Below are 17,337 nucleotides of genomic sequence, written 5' to 3' on the forward strand. Positions count from 1 at the left end.
CCCCCTTTTTTAATAAATTCCACTGCAATACCATCCAAACCTGCTGCCTTGCCGGCTTTCATCTTCCGCAAAGCTTTTACTACCTCTTCTCTGTTTACCAAACATTTTCCCTAACCCTCTCACTTTGCACACCACCTCGACCCAAACACCCTATATCTGCCACTCTGTCATCAGACACATTCAACAAACCTTCAAAATACTCATTCCATCTCCTTCTCACATCACCGCTACTTGTTATCACCTCCCCATTTACGCCCTTCAGTGAAGTTCCCATTTGCTCCCTTGTCTTACGCACCCTATTTACCTCCTTCCAGAACATCTTTTTATTCTCCCTAAAATTTACTGATAGTCTCTCACCCCAACTCTCATTTGCCCTTTTTTTCACCTCTTGCACCTTTCTCTTGACCTCCTGTCTCTTTCTTTTATACTTCTCCTACTCAATTGCATTTTTTCCCTGCAAAAATCGTCCAAATGCCTCTCTCTTCTCTTTCACTAATACTCTTACTTCTTCATCCCACCACTCACTACCCTTTCTAAACAGCCCACCTCCCACTCTTCTCATGCCACAAGCATCTTTTGCGCAATCCATCACTGATTCCCTAAATACATCCCATTCCTCCCCCACTCCCCTTACTTCCATTGTTCTCACCTTTTTCCATTCTGTACACAGTGTCTCCTGGTACTTCCCCACACAGGTCTCCTTCCCAAGCTCACTTACTCTCACCACCTTCTTCACCCCAACATTCACTCCTCTTTTCTGAAAACCCATACTAATCTTCACCTTAGCCTCCACAAGATAATGATCAGACATCCCTCCAGTTGCACCTCTCAGCACATTAACATCCAAAAGTCTCTCTTTCGCACGCCTGTCAATTAACACGTAATCCAATAACGCTCTCTGGCCATCTCTCCTACTTACATAAGTATACTTATGTATATCTCGCTTTTTAAACCAGGTATTCCCAATCATCAGTCCTTTTTCAGCACATAAATCTACAAGCTCTTCACCATTTCCATTTACAACACTGAACACCCCATGCATACCAATTATTCCCTCAACTGCCACATTACTCACCTTTGCATTCAAATCACCCATCACTATAACCCGGTCTCGTGCATCAAAACCGCTAACACACTCATTTAGCTGCTCCCAAAACACTTGCCTCTCATGATCTTTCTTCTCATGCCCAGGTGCATATGCACCAATAATCACCCACCTCTCTCCATCAACTTTCAATTTTACCCATATTAATCGAGAATTTACTTTCTTACATTCTATCACATACTCCCACAACTCCTGTTTCAGGAGTATTGCTACTCCTTCCCTTGCTCTTGTCCTCTCACTAACCCCTGACTTCACTCCCCAGACATTTCCAAACCACTCTTCCCCTTTACCCTTGAGCTTCGTTTCACTCAGAGCCAAAACATCCAGGTTCCTTTCCTCAAACATACTACCTATCTCTCCTTTTTTCACATCTTGGTTACATCCACACACATTTAGGCACCCCACTCTGAGCCTTCGAGGAGGATGATCACTCCCCGCGTGACTCCTTCTTCTGTTTCCCATTTTAGAAAGTTAATACAAGGAGGGGAGGATTTCCGGCCCCCCGCTCCCGTCCCCTCTAGTCGCTTTCTACGACACGCGAGGAATACGTGGGAAGTATTCTTTCACCCCTATCCCCAGGGATAATATACATATATATATACATATACACACACACACACACACACACACATACGCACATACACACACACACACACACATACATATATATACATATGAAAAATGTAAGAAACAATTTAGAAAACAAACTTTTAGCTTGAAATGAATGAAAAAAATGAATGTCACATAACGGTTCAACCTCTGGCTATGGAAAGGAAATGTACAATTTATTCACACAAACGTCAATAGCAGTTCTCATCAATTTCACCACTGTGTCAATAAGCTTCAATGTCTAAGCTACATTTTTCTCCAACTTCACTATTTTCTTGTCAAAAACACCATGCATGAAAACTATCACTCCATTAACACAACTATAAACATTTACTTCCCCTTTAAAAGTTCTGGGGAAGTCTGTCTCGATACACTGCGGCGAGGCGACGCGACGCTGACACAATCACTGTCACAATATCACTTCTGCCTCCTCAAGTCAATCTCTCAGCAGTAGCCGAGTAACTCTCGTTACTATATATATATATATATATATATATATATATATATATATATATATATATATATATATATATATATTATCCCTGGGGATAGGGGAGAAAGAATACTTCCCACGTATTCCCTGCGTGTCGTAGAAGGCGACTAAAAGGGGAGGGAGCGGGGGGCTGGAAATCCTCCCCTCTCGTTTTTTTTTGATTTTCCAAAAGAAGGAACAGAGAACGAGGCCAGGTGAGGATATTCCCTCAGAGGCCCAGTCCTCTGTTCTTAAGGCTACCTTGCTAACGCGGGAAATGGCAAATAGTATGAAAGAAAAGATATATATATATATATTTTTTTTTTTTTTTTTTTTTTTATACTTTGTCGCTGTCTCCCGCGTTTGCGAGATAGCGCAAGGAAACAGACGAAAGAAATGGCCCAACCCCCCCCCCATACACATGTACATACACACGTCCACACACGCAAATATACATACCTACACAGCTTTCCATGGTTTACCCCAGACGCTTCACATGCCTTGATTCAATCCACTGACAGCACGTCAACCCCTGTATACCACATCGCTCCAATTCACTCTATTCCTTGCCCTCCTTTCACCCTCCTGCATGTTCAGGCCCCGATCACACAAAATCTTTTTCACTCCATCTTTCCACCTCCAATTTGGTCTCCCTCTTCTCCTCGTTCCCTCCACCTCCGACACATATATCCTCTTGGTCAATCTTTCCTCACTCATTCTCTCCATGTGCCCAAACCATTTCAAAACACCCTCTTCTGCTCTCTCAACCACGCTCTTTTTATTTCCACACATCTCTCTTACCCTTACGTTACTTACTCGATCAAACCACCTCACACCACACATTGTCCTCAAACATCTCATTTCCAGCACATCCATCCTCCTGCGCACAACTCTATCCATAGCCCACGCCTCGCAACCATACAACATTGTTGGAACCACCATTCCCTCAAACATACCCATTTTTGCTTTCCGAGATAATGTTCTCGACTTCCACACATTTTTCAAGGCTCCCAAAATTTTCGCCCCCTCCCCCACCCTATGATCCACTTCCGCTTCCATGGTTCCATCCGCTGCCAGATCCACTCCCAGATATCTAAAACACTTCACTTCCTCCAGTTTTTCTCCATTCAAACTCACCTCCCAATTGACTTGACCCTCAACCCTACTGTACCTAATAACCTTGCTCTTATTCACATTTACTCTTAACTTTCTTCTTCCACACACTTTACCAAACTCAGTCACCAGCTTCTGCAGTTTCTCACATGAATCAGCCACCAGCGCTGTATCATCAGCGAACAACAACTGACTCACTTCCCAAGCTCTCTCATCCCCAACAGACTTCATACTTGCCCCTCTTTCCAGGACTCTTGCATTTACCTCCCTAACAACCCCATCCATAAACAAATTAAACAACCATGGAGACATCACACACCCCTGCCGCAAACCTACATTCACTGAGAACCAATCACTTTCCTCTCTTCCTACACGTACACATGCCTTACATCCTCGATAAAAACTTTTCACTGCTTCTAACAACTTGCCTCCCACACCATATATTCTTAATACCTTCCACAGAGCATCTCTATCAACTCTATCATATGCCTTCTCCAGATCCATAAATGCTACATACAAATCCATTTGCTTTTCTAAGTATTTCTCACATACATTCTTCAAAGCAAACACCTGATCCACACATCCTCTACCACTTCTGAAACCGCACTGCTCTTCCCCAATCTGATGCTCTGTACATGCCTTCACCCTCTCAATCAATACCCTCCCATATAATTTACCAGGAATACTCAACAAACTTATACCTCTGTAATTTGAGCACTCACTCTTATCCCCTTTGCCTTTGTACAATGGCACTATGCACGCATTCCGCCAATCCTCAGGCACCTCACCATGAGTCATACATACATTAATTAACCTTACCAACCAGTCAACAATACAGTCACCCCCTTTTTTAATAAATTCCACTGCGATACCATCCAAACCTGCTGCCTTGCCGGCTTTCATCTTTCGCAAAGCTTTTACTGCCTCTTCTCTGTTTACCAAATCATTTTCCCTAACCCTCTCACTTTGCACACCACCTCGACCAAAACACCCTATATCTGCCACTCTGTCATCAGACACATTCAACAAACCTTCAAAATACTCATTCCATCTCCTTCTCACATCACCACTACTTGTTATCACCTCCCCATTTACGCCCTTCACTGAAGTTCCCATTTGCTCCCTTGTCTTACGCACCCTATTTACCTCCTTCCAGAACATCTTTTTATTCTCCCTAAAATTTACTGATAGTCTCTCACCCCAACTCTCATTTGCCCTTTTTTTCACCTCTTGCACCTTTCTCTTGACCTCCTGTCTCTTTCTTTTATACTTCTCCCACTCAATTGCATTTTTTCCCTGCAAAAATCGTCCAAATGCCTCTCTCTTCTCTTTCACTAATACTCTTACTTCTTCATCCCACCACTCACTACCCTTTCTAAACAGCCCACCTCCCACTCTTCTCATGCCACAAGCATCTTTTGCGCAATCCATCACTGATTCCCTAAATACATCCCATTCCTCCCCCACTCCCCTTACTTCCATTGTTCTCACCTTTTTCCATTCTGTACACAGTCTCTCCTGGTACTTCCCCACACAGGTCTCCTTCCCAAGCTCACTTACTCTCACCACCTTCTTCACCCCAACATTCACTCCTCTTTTCTGAAAACCCATACTAATCTTCACCTTAGCCTCCACAAGATAATGATCAGACATCCCTCCAGTTGCACCTCTCAGCACATTAACATCCAAAAGTCTCTCTTTCGCACGCCTGTCAATTAACACGTAATCCAATAACGCTCTCTGGCCATCTCTCCTACTTACATAAGTATACTTATGTATATCTCGCTTTTTAAACCAGGTATTCCCAATCATCAATCCTTTTTCAGCACATAAATCTACAAGCTCTTCACCATTTCCATTTACAACACTGAACACCCCATGCATACCAATTATTCCCTCAACTGCCACATTACTCACCTTTGCATTCAAATCACCCATCACTATAACCCGATCTCGTGCATCAAAACCGCTAACACACTCATTCAGCTGCTCCCAAAACACTTGCCTCTCATGATCTTTCTTCTCATGCCCAGGTGCATATGCACCAATAATCACCCACCTCTCTCCATCAACTTTCAATTTTACCCATATTAATCGAGAATTTACTTTCTTACATTCTATCACATACTCCCACAACTCCTGTTTCATATATATATATATATATATGTATATATATATATATATATATATATATATATATATATATATATATATATTTTTTTTTTTTCTTTCTTATACTTTGACGCTGTCTCCCGCGTTTGCGAGGTAGCGCAAGGAAACAGACGAAAGAAATGGCCCAACCCCCCCTCCCATACACATGTATATTCATACGTCCACACACACAAATATACATACCTACACAGCTTTCCATGGTTTACCCCAGACGCTTCACATGCCTTGATTCAATCCACTGACAGCACGTCAACCCTGGTATACCACATCGCTCCAATTCACTCTATTCCTTGCCCTCCTTTCACCCTCCTGCATGTTCAGGCCCCGATCACACAAAATCTTTTTCACTCCATCTTTCCACCTCCAATTTGGTCTCCCTCTTCTCCTCGTTCCCTCCACCTCCGACACATATATCCTCTTGGTCAATCTTTCCTCACTCATTCTCTCCATGTGCCCAAACCACTTCAAAACACCCTCTTCTGCTCTCTCAACCACGCTCTTTTTATTTCCACACATCTCTCTTACCCTTACGTTACTCACTCGATCAAACCATCTCACACCACACATTGTCCTCAAACATCTCATTTCCAGCACATCCATCCTCCTGCGCACAACTCTATCCATAGCCCATGCCTCGCAACCATACAACATTGTTGGAACCACTATTCCTTCAAACATACCCATTTTTGCTTTCCGAGATAATGTTCTCGACTTCCACACATTCTTCAAGGCCCCAGAATTTTCGCCCCCTCCCCCACCCTATGATCCACTTCCGCTTCCATGGTTCCATCCGCTACCAGATCCACTCCCAGATATCTAAAACACTTCACTTCCTCCAGTTTTTCTCCATTCAAACTCACCTCCCAATTTACTTGACCCTCAACCCTACTGTACCTAATAACCTTGCTCTTATTCACATTTACTCTTAACTTTCTTCTTCCACACACTTTACCAAACTCAGTCACCAGCTTCTGCAGTTTCTCACATGAATCAGCCACCAGCGCTGTATCATCAGCGAACAACAACTGACTCACTTCCCAAGGTCTCTCATCCCCAACAGACTTCATACTTGCCCCTCTTTCCAAAACTCTTGCATTTACCTCCCTAACAACCCCATCCATAAACAAATTAAACAACCATGGAGACATCACACACCCCTGCCGCATATATATATATTTTCTTTTTTCTTCTTTTAAACTATTCGCCATTTCCCGCGTTAGCGAGGTAGCATTAAGAACAGAGGACTGGGCCTTTGAGGGAATACCCTCACCTGGCCCAATTCTCTGTTCCTTCTTTTGGAAAATTAAAAAAAAAAAAAAACGAGAGGGGAGGATTTCCAGCCCCCCGCTCCCTCCCCTTTTAGTCGCCTTCTACGACACGCAGGGAATACGTGGGAAGTATTCTTAATCCCCTATCCCCAGGGATAATATATATATATATATATATATATATATATATATATATATATATATATATATATATATATATATATTTTTTTTTTTTTTTTTTTCATTATACTTTGTTGGGCTATGGATAGAGTTGTGCGCAGGAGGATGGATGTGCTGGAAATGAGATGTTTGAGGACAATGTGTGGTGTGAGGTGGTTTGATCGAGTGAGTAACGTAAGGGTAAGAGAGATGTGTGGAAATAAAAAGAGCGTGGTTGAGAGAGCAGAAGAGGGTGTTTTGAAGTGGTTTGGGCACATGGAGAGGATGAGTGAGGAAAGATTGACCAAGAGGATATATGTGTTGGAGGTGGAGGGAACAAGGAGAAGAGGGAGACCAAATTGGAGGTGGAAAGATGGAGTGAAAAAGATTTTGTGTGATCGGGGCCTGAACATGCAGGAGGGTGAAAGGAGGGCAAGGAATAGAGTGAATTGGAGCGATGTGGTATACCGGGGCTGACGTGCTGTCAGTGGATTGAATCAAGGCATGTGAAGCGTCTGGGGTAAACCATGGAAAGCTGTGTAGGTATGTATATTTGCATGTGTGGACGTATGCATATACATGTGTATGGGGGGGTTGGGCCATTTCTTTCGTCTGTTTCCTTGCGCTACCTCGCAAACGCGGGAGACAGCGACAAAGTAAAAAAAAAAAAAAAAAAAAGAAAAAAACTTTGTTGCTGTCTCCCACGTTAGTGAGGTAACACAAGAAAACAGACAAAAGAATGGCCCAACCCACCCACATGCGCATGTATATACATAAATGCCCACACACTAGGAAAGGACAAGAAAGGCCACATTCATCCACACTCAGACTCTAGATGTCATGTGTAATTCACCAAAACCACAGCTCCCTTTCCACATCCAGGCCCCACAAAATTTTCCATGATTTACTCCAGACGCTTCACATGTCCTGGTTTAGTCCGTTGAGAGCACACTAACCCTGGTATGCCACATCGTTCCAATTCACTCTATTCCTTGCACATCTTTCACCATATTGTATGTTCAGGCCCTGATTGCTCAAAATCTTTTTCACTCCATCCTTCCAAGACTGATCTCTGTAGCACACCACTTGCTATGTCTAACAGTTTTGAGGTTTGACTTAATCACTCCCTATGTTTACAGCCAGTCAATCACTTTTCTCTCCACCAGAGTACAGCCCCATCAATGCCATATGACTTAATTTTTGTTTGCAACCTTTGTTACTCCTGTATGTTAAAAAGGAGACGAAAAGTGTGCTTTGAACTACTGCCCAATTAGCCATACGTCAGTGCCAGGTAAAATGATGGAAAAAATGATACAAGATAAGATTGTCATGTTTCTAGAAGAACACAAAACTATATTGGACAACCAACACGGTTTCTGCTATAGAAGATCCTGCTTGATGAATTTGCTGGAATTTTTTTTAGTGTTATTTATCAGAACTGGGACGAAAAATTACTGACTGATGTAGTATATTTAGATTTCCAAAAGGCTTTCGATAGAGGACCTCATGAGAGACTTTTACATAAACTCAGAACACATGGAATCAGTAAACAACTGTACTTGGATCAGAGACTGGCTTACCGGAGGAAAGCAGCATGTAGTATTAAATGGTGAAGCCTTAGATTGGCTAGACGTAATGAGTGGTGTGCCACTGGGTGTCGGTCCTAGGCCCAATTCTTTTCATGATATACATTAATGACCTAGAATAGTCTTATATCTAAGATCTCCAAATTAGGAGATAGAGCTGTAAACAGGTGGGACTGCGAAATGATTCGAAATGATCTTAAACTTACTAGCAGAGTGGTCAGACAGATGGCAAATGAAGTTTAATTACACAAGTGTAAAGTTATGCACTTTGGAGACAAGAATGTACGTTATGACTACAAACTATTTGGGAACTCTCTAACAAAAGTAAATGAAGAAAAGGACCTTGGAGTTGTCATTAATAACAACTTAGAATACGCTAAACAGTGTCAAGCAGCAAGTAAAAAAAGGGAACCAAATGTTATGTTTCATAGTCAGGAACATAGATTATAAGAGATCATAAACAATTCTCACACATTATAATTCTATAGCAAGACCATACCATGAATATTCAGTCCAGTTTTGGTCCCCATATTACAAAAAGGATGAGGAAAAATTAGAGCAAGTACAAAGACGCAAGACAAAATTGATCTTATTCTTTAGAAATCTGGCATAACGAAGAGAGGCTGAAACTATTGGCTCTCTTTTCCTTTAAAAAGTGTAGACTTCACAGCAACTTAATCCAAGTGTTCAGAATTCTAAACAAGTTCGATAAAGTAAACGAGCATCTTTTCCAAATACAAGAAAATATGGTTACTAGGCCAAATGGAATAAAAGTCAAAGCTAAAAGATGTAATATGGACATGGGAAAAAGCTTCTTTTTCTATAGGCATGTTGAGCTCTGGAATAAGTTACCATCAGACGTAGTGAAAGCTAAAAATATACATACCTTCAAAAGTCGTTTAGACAAATGTTTTTTGAGTTCAGGTATTCTTTGAGAAAAATGCCAGAAATAAACATATAAATGACAGCAGTAATGGGCACACTGAAAGGCTAATGTGCAGCAGCAGGATGTTGATGATAGCTTAAAAAAGCAGTAAGCAGAATTACATTTTTTTGTCATTATTTTCAGACAAACCAGTCATGGGCCAATCAGGCCTACTGTTGTCTGTCTTTCTCATGTAAACTCATGTAGACCTTATCGAATGCTTTTGGAAAATCTAGAAAGGTGATGTCAACAGCTGTACTTTCGTTATATGGGTTGATTATATCATTTTAAAAAATCAGCACATTTGTTAGACACGAGTGATTTCATCAAAAAACATGCTGAGAATTGTTTATAAAGTTGTGGTCCTTTAAATGGTTTAAAGTTGTCTTGAATGATGGTTTCCATGTGTTTTTAAGATAGAAACGATAAGCTGATAGGATGATAATTTCCAGGCAGTGACTTATTGCCTGTTTTGAATATCGATGTTACACTGGCAAACTTCCATTCTTCTGCAACTTTTCCTGTAGCAAGTGATTTATTGAAAAAGGTAGTAAGGGTTTAGACATGTCATTTTTTGTGTCTTTCATTTTCATTGGATAAAGTTTATCAGATCCTGCCATTTTATTTATTTTCATTTTGATTACTGCTGATAGTATATCTTCCAATTTTATGTAAATTTGTCTCATCAGTGAGACTGGATTTGGGACATGGGTTGTGTCTTTTATCGTAAATGTAGAAGCAAAAAGGGTTATTTATTTAAGATTTTTGCCATGGCTTTGTCTTGAACCAAGTTACTGTTTTCCTTAATCAATGTGACAATTGATGGGGTAATGATGCTTTTGCTTTTAACATAACTTTAAAACTCCTTAAAGTTTCTTTTGCTTTTTTCAGCAATACCTATTTTGTATTGACATTTACTTTGTTGTATAACTCTTATTTTCTCTATGGAAATTTACATAACTTATTCTGTCATGTTGGTTATTGGTCTCTTTGAGTTTCTTGTGAGTTATTTTCCTAGACAACAGGCACTTTTTTATTTCACCATTCCTCCACCTTGGCTTCATTTTAGAAGTAGACTGTCTATAATGCATTGGCATGTATGTTCCCTCTACTGCTGTGAAGGTTTTACTGAAGCTTTTCCAAGCTGCATTCATGTTGTATTCATTGACCATATGATCCCAGGTTTGCCTGTCAAGAACGGTCGAAGATCTTTAAAATTTGCAAGTGTAAAATCAAGTGGTTTTTTTTGCAAATTATGTTGACCAAGATTACATGGAGTGATGAAAGTGACTTAAGAAGTAATTTGTTGCTGATCACTTGTACAAAACTTTTCTTTAGCTCCAACATTATTAATGAGATTTTCATGTAAAGTTGACATTAAATTTCATATATTCGCATCACAAGTAGGTTTCTTGACTAATCATATCACATACTGTCAAGCAAATTTAAGTAGAGGCCATGCCCGGAGCTGCTGGAGGGGGGTTCTGTCGTATGGATACTGGTGTGTTGAGAATCTTATACTATGATAGAATCTTGTTTGGTACAGATTTTTGTTGGCTGATTTTGGGAACTTTCATCCACCTTTGGTGTCTGTATGGAGGGCCTATATACTAGTCCTTCTGTTATTATCTTATGAAATCTATCTTTGATTTCTACATGGGTGAAGTCAACATTCTTGGCGGCATCAACATTTCTTATTACGGGATGGAGTAAGAATGGGACGGAGTAAGAGGTGTTGACACAGCTGAGAGTTTCAATTTCATTTGCGTGGAGGTTCAAGATGGATTTTGTAGAAAAATTACTAGAGGGCTGGTTTATGGGCCCTTTGTACAGACATCAAGGGTGGACAAGGGATTTTGTGATCAGTTGGCAAAAGTTTGCTCTGAACAAGATTCTAATCAAAGTCACTAAGTCTCAGTACTCTGCTGCTTGCAAGAGGGAGGGCTCAGGTAATAGAGTGATGGCCCCTACTATGACCCTGCAAATTTAAGGCATACTCCTCTAACTACACTTTATTGTTTGACTCTGTCATAGGTGAGAGGAAGGGTTCATGTGGTAGTGTATTGGTCCCTCCCAGTACTCCAGCTAATTCAAGGATTATCCTGTCCCCAACCCTTGAAGCAACCCATTAGGTAGTAGGTTGTTGTCAATAGCTGCCCAGGGTGGTACTACTGTCCTGACTGAGGAGCGTTAAAGTGGTGCCTGGAGCCATCTTACACTCTCCATGTCAGGATTGCTGGTCTTACTTTCTGTCTCATCAAAATGGTACTACTGGGCTAGTCCTACCATCTTCTTTTTACAAGCACCATACACCTACACCTACTCAAACCTTGCTTATCATTATTACTTTTTCACTTAAGTTCTCTTCCCAATTCCTGTCCACTCAAACTTTTATATGTATCATCACTTTCCCTTGTCTTTTCTTTTTCTGTTTGATAATTCTCTCTGTATTTCAAATATGGCCCCCAGCTTTGGTGTGGACTTTTGTCTGTGACAGGAGCCTTTGATATAAAAGGAAAAGAACATATGCAGAAAAATTACAGAAAATATAGGCGCTGGGGCCATGAAATAGGGAGGGGAAGTTGCACAAAAATTAAGGAGGCAGTGTACTGATTATTGATGTCAGCTTTGATGTGGTAGCCCACATAAGGAAATTCACTGAACAGTGCTCAGGTTTGAGAATTCACATAGTGAGAACATAACGGAGGAATGAGAAAGGAATCCAAATTTCAAGAGGATTAATAATTATAGGGAAGGACCCTTTTTGAAGCTAAAAACAAAAAATTTAACAGTATAATCATAGCAACCAAGGGGATTTACTTTCTCTTCTCAGGAGACTCTGGAAGTATGAAAAGGGAAGTAAAATTTTCATTTATATCTGTGTTAAGGTATATTCTTCAAGAGCCAGAGTTTTGTGAATATGTGGTGAAAAGTTTGGGTATTGATGGATTAATATATGAATGTTGCAGGAAGGTGTCATTCCTGTTTATTCTTTTCAGTGAAACATGTTGCTGAATATGTTTTTATGTTACAGAGTAGCAGATGAAATGGAAGCAGAAAATAGTGCACATAAAGTCGTTCCCTTTACTCATCCATACTTCCAGACTGAAGGCATGTTTATAGGAGAGATGTTGTGTAAGTGTTTTGATTTAGTTACCTTGCTAGCAAGACCTCATTTATATTAAAATTTTATGGGAACTCTTCTTATTTTCTTCTGCATATTTGTAATTGTTTTATAGAATAGTTTTTCTTAAAAGGCCTCTATTTTATGTGCATCTGGATTTTTTGATTACCCTTGTTGGTGTAAAAAAAAGATTTTATTTTTTTGGGATATAGTCAGATTAAGAGAAAAGTCCCATTCTAAAGAGAGTTTATAGGTAAAGAAAAAGGAGAGAGTTTCACACTTGAAGTTAGGTTCTGGGCGCTCCTTTGAAATATCATTATGAATGCATGTACTGGTCAAAAAACATGGAGTTAGTTTAGATTTTATTTTGTATAGGTTTGCAAATATATATTGAGAAAGGTCTTATCCTTTCATTGGACCTCTTTTTGATCAAGGTTGTAAGATAAAGAGAGCCTCATGTAGATCTGCAATTCTTGCTTTTGTGCCAACAGTCAGATTTCAGCTGATGTACTTTGGTGGCACAAGATGCTTGAGGACTACTAATGTAACAGTTAAGTCTTCAGTTATCTTTTATCCATGGTGAAGAGAGGATTTTGACAGTAGAAGGTACTTGGTATTATGGTAACATTCACTTTATCTTGGAAACCCCACATTATGGAAATAGCCAAGTCTGCTTCTAAGAAACAGGGAGTCCTGTTTAGATGTCAAAATTTCTTTTCTTCTGAACAGTTGCTCTGTTTATGCAAAGGATCGATCAATCCTTTTATGAAGTACTGGTCTCACATCTGGGGAGGTTCTGGCTCTGTACAAGTTGAAAGCTGTCAGGCTCATAAATTCTTTTGGGCTAACTTCAAAGCCTGACCTGCTTGCCCTATGCTACAATGTTGGTTCACTTTCCCTCTTCTAAAGGTATTAATTCGGTTTTTGCTCCCAAAAGGTGGCTACTTGTGTGCCACCGTCAGTAACGAGGCCATGCATTCCTTGGCAAGCTGCGGCATTACATGATTACTGTGTGGCCATTGGCAAGAACGATGGGCCATTTTGACAACTGCTTTTTTCCCTACACCTTGAAGCTTTGGAACTCTACCATCTCATCTTTCCCAATAGCTATGAACTGGTACATTTTATATGGCAGATTTTTCACTCCTTCCAGTATTCATAAATACTTTCTCTTGTCTTCTTTTTCCCTTTTATTTATTTATATTTATTTATTTTGCTTTGTCGCTGTCTCCCGCATTAGCGAGGTAGTGCAAGGAAACAGACAAAAGTATGGCCTAACCCACCCACATACACGTGTATATACATACACATCCACACACGCAAATATACATACCTATACATCTCAGCGTATACATATATATCCACACACAGACGTATACATATATTCACATGTACATAATTCATACTGTCTGCCTTTATTCATTCCCATTGCCACCTCGCCACACATGGAACAACAACCCCCTCCCACCTCATGTGTGCGAGGTAGTGCTAGGAAAAGACAACAAAGGCCCTATTCGTTCACACTGTCTCTAGCTGTCATGTAATAATGCACCGAAACCAGAGCTCCCTTTCCACATCCAGGCCCCACAGAACTTTCCATGGTTTACCTCAGATGCTTCACATGCCCTGGTTCAATCCATTGACAGCATGTCGACCCCGGTATACCACATCATTCCAATTCACTCTATTCCTTGCATGCCTTTCACCCTCCAGCAAGTTCAGGCCCCAATCACTCAATATCTTGTTCACTCCATCTTTCCACCTCCAATTTGGTCTCCCACTTCTCGTTCCCTCCACTTCTGACAGATATATCCTCTTGGTCAATCTTTCCTCACCCATTCTCTCCATGTGACTAAACCATTTCAAAACACCCTCTTCTGGTCTCTCAACCACACTCTTTTTATTACCACACATCTCTCTTACTCTATTATTTCTTACTCGATCAAACCATTTCACACCAATTGTGTGAGGTGGTTTGATCGAGACATCTCATTTCCAACACATCCACCCTCCTGCACACAACTCTATCCATAGCCCACGTCTCGCAACCATACAACATTGTTGGAACCACTATTCCTTCAAACATACCCATTTTTGCTTTCCGAGATAATGTTCTCAACTTCCAAATACTCTTCAAGGCTCCCAGAATTTTCGCCCCCTCCCCCACCCTATGATTCACTTCCACTTCCATGGTTCCATCTGCTGCCAAATCCACTCCCAGATATCTAAAACACTTCACTTCCTCCAATTTTTCTCCATTCAAACTTACCTCCCAATTTACTTGACCCTCAACCCTACTGTACCTAATAACCTTGCTCTTATTTACACTTACTCTCAACTTTCTTCTTTCACACACACTTTACCAAACTCAGTCACCTGCTTCTGCAGTTTCTCATATGAATCAACCACTGGCGCTGTATCATCAGCGAACGGCAACTGACTCACTTCCCAAGCTCTCTATATATTTCAGTTAAGGCTGGCCTTGATGACTTTGGTCCATTACTGGAGCCTTCAACTTAAGAAAAAAAGAAGACTGATAAATATAGATGACATCTGCCAGTATTTTCTTAAGAAGAGCCTAGATGATAATTTGTTTGATGATAAAGATCTATATGATGATGATGAACCAGGTACATCAAAACACTACATAAACTAGGTGATGACAGTCAAGATATGTTGATACCAGGCTGTGTAGTGCTTAGAACTATCTCATCAGTATGGTCCCATCAGAAGTTTTTATATCTTTTTTGTTTCTCCAGGGAAAAGTTGAGGCCTATTTCACTTGTTTTGTTATTCTTATTTGATTCTCTTATTTGGTATGACAGAAATTGTTTTGCCTTGAAAAACACATTTTTCAGAATGCCCCAGAGTTTCAAATGCCTGTTTAAGGGGACGAATATAAAAAGTACTGGCTACCAAACAAACTTTGCACGAAGTTAAAGATTTTTAAAGAAATAGAAACTTCTTTAGGTAAGACTCATGTTGTGCGTTTGCAGTTCTCTGTTAAAATAGCTGGTTTGGATTGAGAAACTGATGCATGAGCCACTTGCTAATGCAGAGTAAAGCTTCAATATTTGTTTTTCAACTCCCAGAAAAACCGTAATTGTAATTTTCAGGAATATTTTTTGGTGTTATCAGTAACTAGGTGCTATTTGGTTCTCTTTTTTCATGATATTTATATTTATTATATATTTTATTTTGCTTTGTCGCTGTCTCCCGCGTTTGGGAGGTAGCTCAAGGAAACAGACGAAAGAAATGGCCCAACCCACCCCCATACACAGGCATATACATACACGTCCACACACGCAAATATACATACCTATACATCTCAATGTACACACAGACACATACATATATACCCATGCACACAATTCACACTGTCTGCCTTTATTCATTCCCATCGCCACCTCGCCACACATGGAATACCATCCCCCTCCCCCCTCATGTGTGCGAGGTAGCGCTAGGAAAAGACAACAAAGGCCCCATTTGTTCACACTCAGTCTCTGGCTGTCATGCAATAATGCCCAAAACCACAGCTGCCTTTCCACATCCAGGCCCCACACAACTTTCCATGGTTTATCTCAGACGCTTCACATGCCCTGATTCAATCCACTGACAGCACGTCAACCCCAGTATACCACATCGATCCAATTCACTCTATTCCTTGCCCGCCTTACACCCTCCTGCATGTTCAGGCCCCGATCACTCAAAATCTTTTTCACTCCATCTTTCCACTTCCAATTTGGTCGTCCACTTCTTGTTCCCTCCACCTCCGACACATATATGCTCTTTGTCAATCTTTCCTCACTCATTCTCTCCATGTGCCCAAACCATTTCAAAACACCCTCTTCTGCTCTCTCAACCATGATCTTTTTATTTCCACACATCTCTCTTACCCTTACATTACTTACTTAATCAAATCACCTCACACCACACATTGTCCTCAAACATCTCATTTCCAGTACATCCACCCTCCTGCGCACAACTCTATTCATAGCCCATGCCTTGCAACCATACAACATTGTTGGAACCACCATTCCTTCAGACATACCCATTTTTGCTTTCCGAGATAATGTTCTCGACTTCCACACATTCTTCAAGGCTCCCAGGATTTTCGCCCCCTCCCCCACCCTATGATTCACTTCCGCTTCCATGGTTCCATCCACTGCCAGATCCACTCCCAGATATTTAAAACACTTTACTTCCTCCAGTTTTTCTCCATTCAAACTTACCTCCCAATTGACTTGACCCTCAACCCTACTGTACCTAATAACCTTGCTCTTATTCACATTTACTCTTAACTTTCTTCTTTCACACACTTTACCAAACTCAGTCACCAGCTTCTGCAGTTTCTCACATGAATCAGCCACCAGTGCTGTATCATCAGCTAACAACAACTGACTCACTTCCCAAGCTCTCTCATCCACAACAGACTTCATACTTGCCCCTCTTTCCAAAACTCTTGCATTCACCTTCCTAACAACCCCATCCATAAACAAATTAAACAACCATGGAGACATCACACACCCCTGCCGCAAACCTACATTCACTGAGAACCAGTCACTTTCCTCTCTTCCTACAGGTACACATGCTTTACATCCTCGATAAAAACTTTTTACTGCTTCTAACAACTTTCCTTCCACACCATATATTCTTAATACCTTCCACAGAGCATCTCTATCAACTCTATCATATGCCTTCTCCAGATCCATAAATGCTACATACAAATCCATTTGCTTTTCTAAGTATTTCTCACATACATTCTTCAAAGCAAACACCTGATCCACACATCCTCTACCACTTC

The 17,337-nt window shown here is 40.7% G+C and overlaps 1 protein-coding gene across 1 annotated transcript in view; it reads left to right on the forward strand.

Annotated features, from left to right (window-relative positions):
- The window catches only part of LOC139759132 (solute carrier family 35 member F6-like), a 177,833-nt gene that overhangs the window by 27,074 nt on the left and 133,422 nt on the right, over window positions 1-17,337 (forward strand). Inside the window, exon 2 of the mRNA XM_071681119.1 lies at window positions 12,444-12,544. Within this exon, the coding sequence (XP_071537220.1) occupies window positions 12,444-12,544 (101 nt within the window). The remainder of the gene's footprint in view (window positions 1-12,443; window positions 12,545-17,337) is intronic.

Source organism: Panulirus ornatus, chromosome 2 (genome assembly GCF_036320965.1).
Source record: "Panulirus ornatus isolate Po-2019 chromosome 2, ASM3632096v1, whole genome shotgun sequence".
In the NCBI taxonomy this organism is placed as follows: Eukaryota; Metazoa; Arthropoda; class Malacostraca; order Decapoda; family Palinuridae; genus Panulirus; species Panulirus ornatus.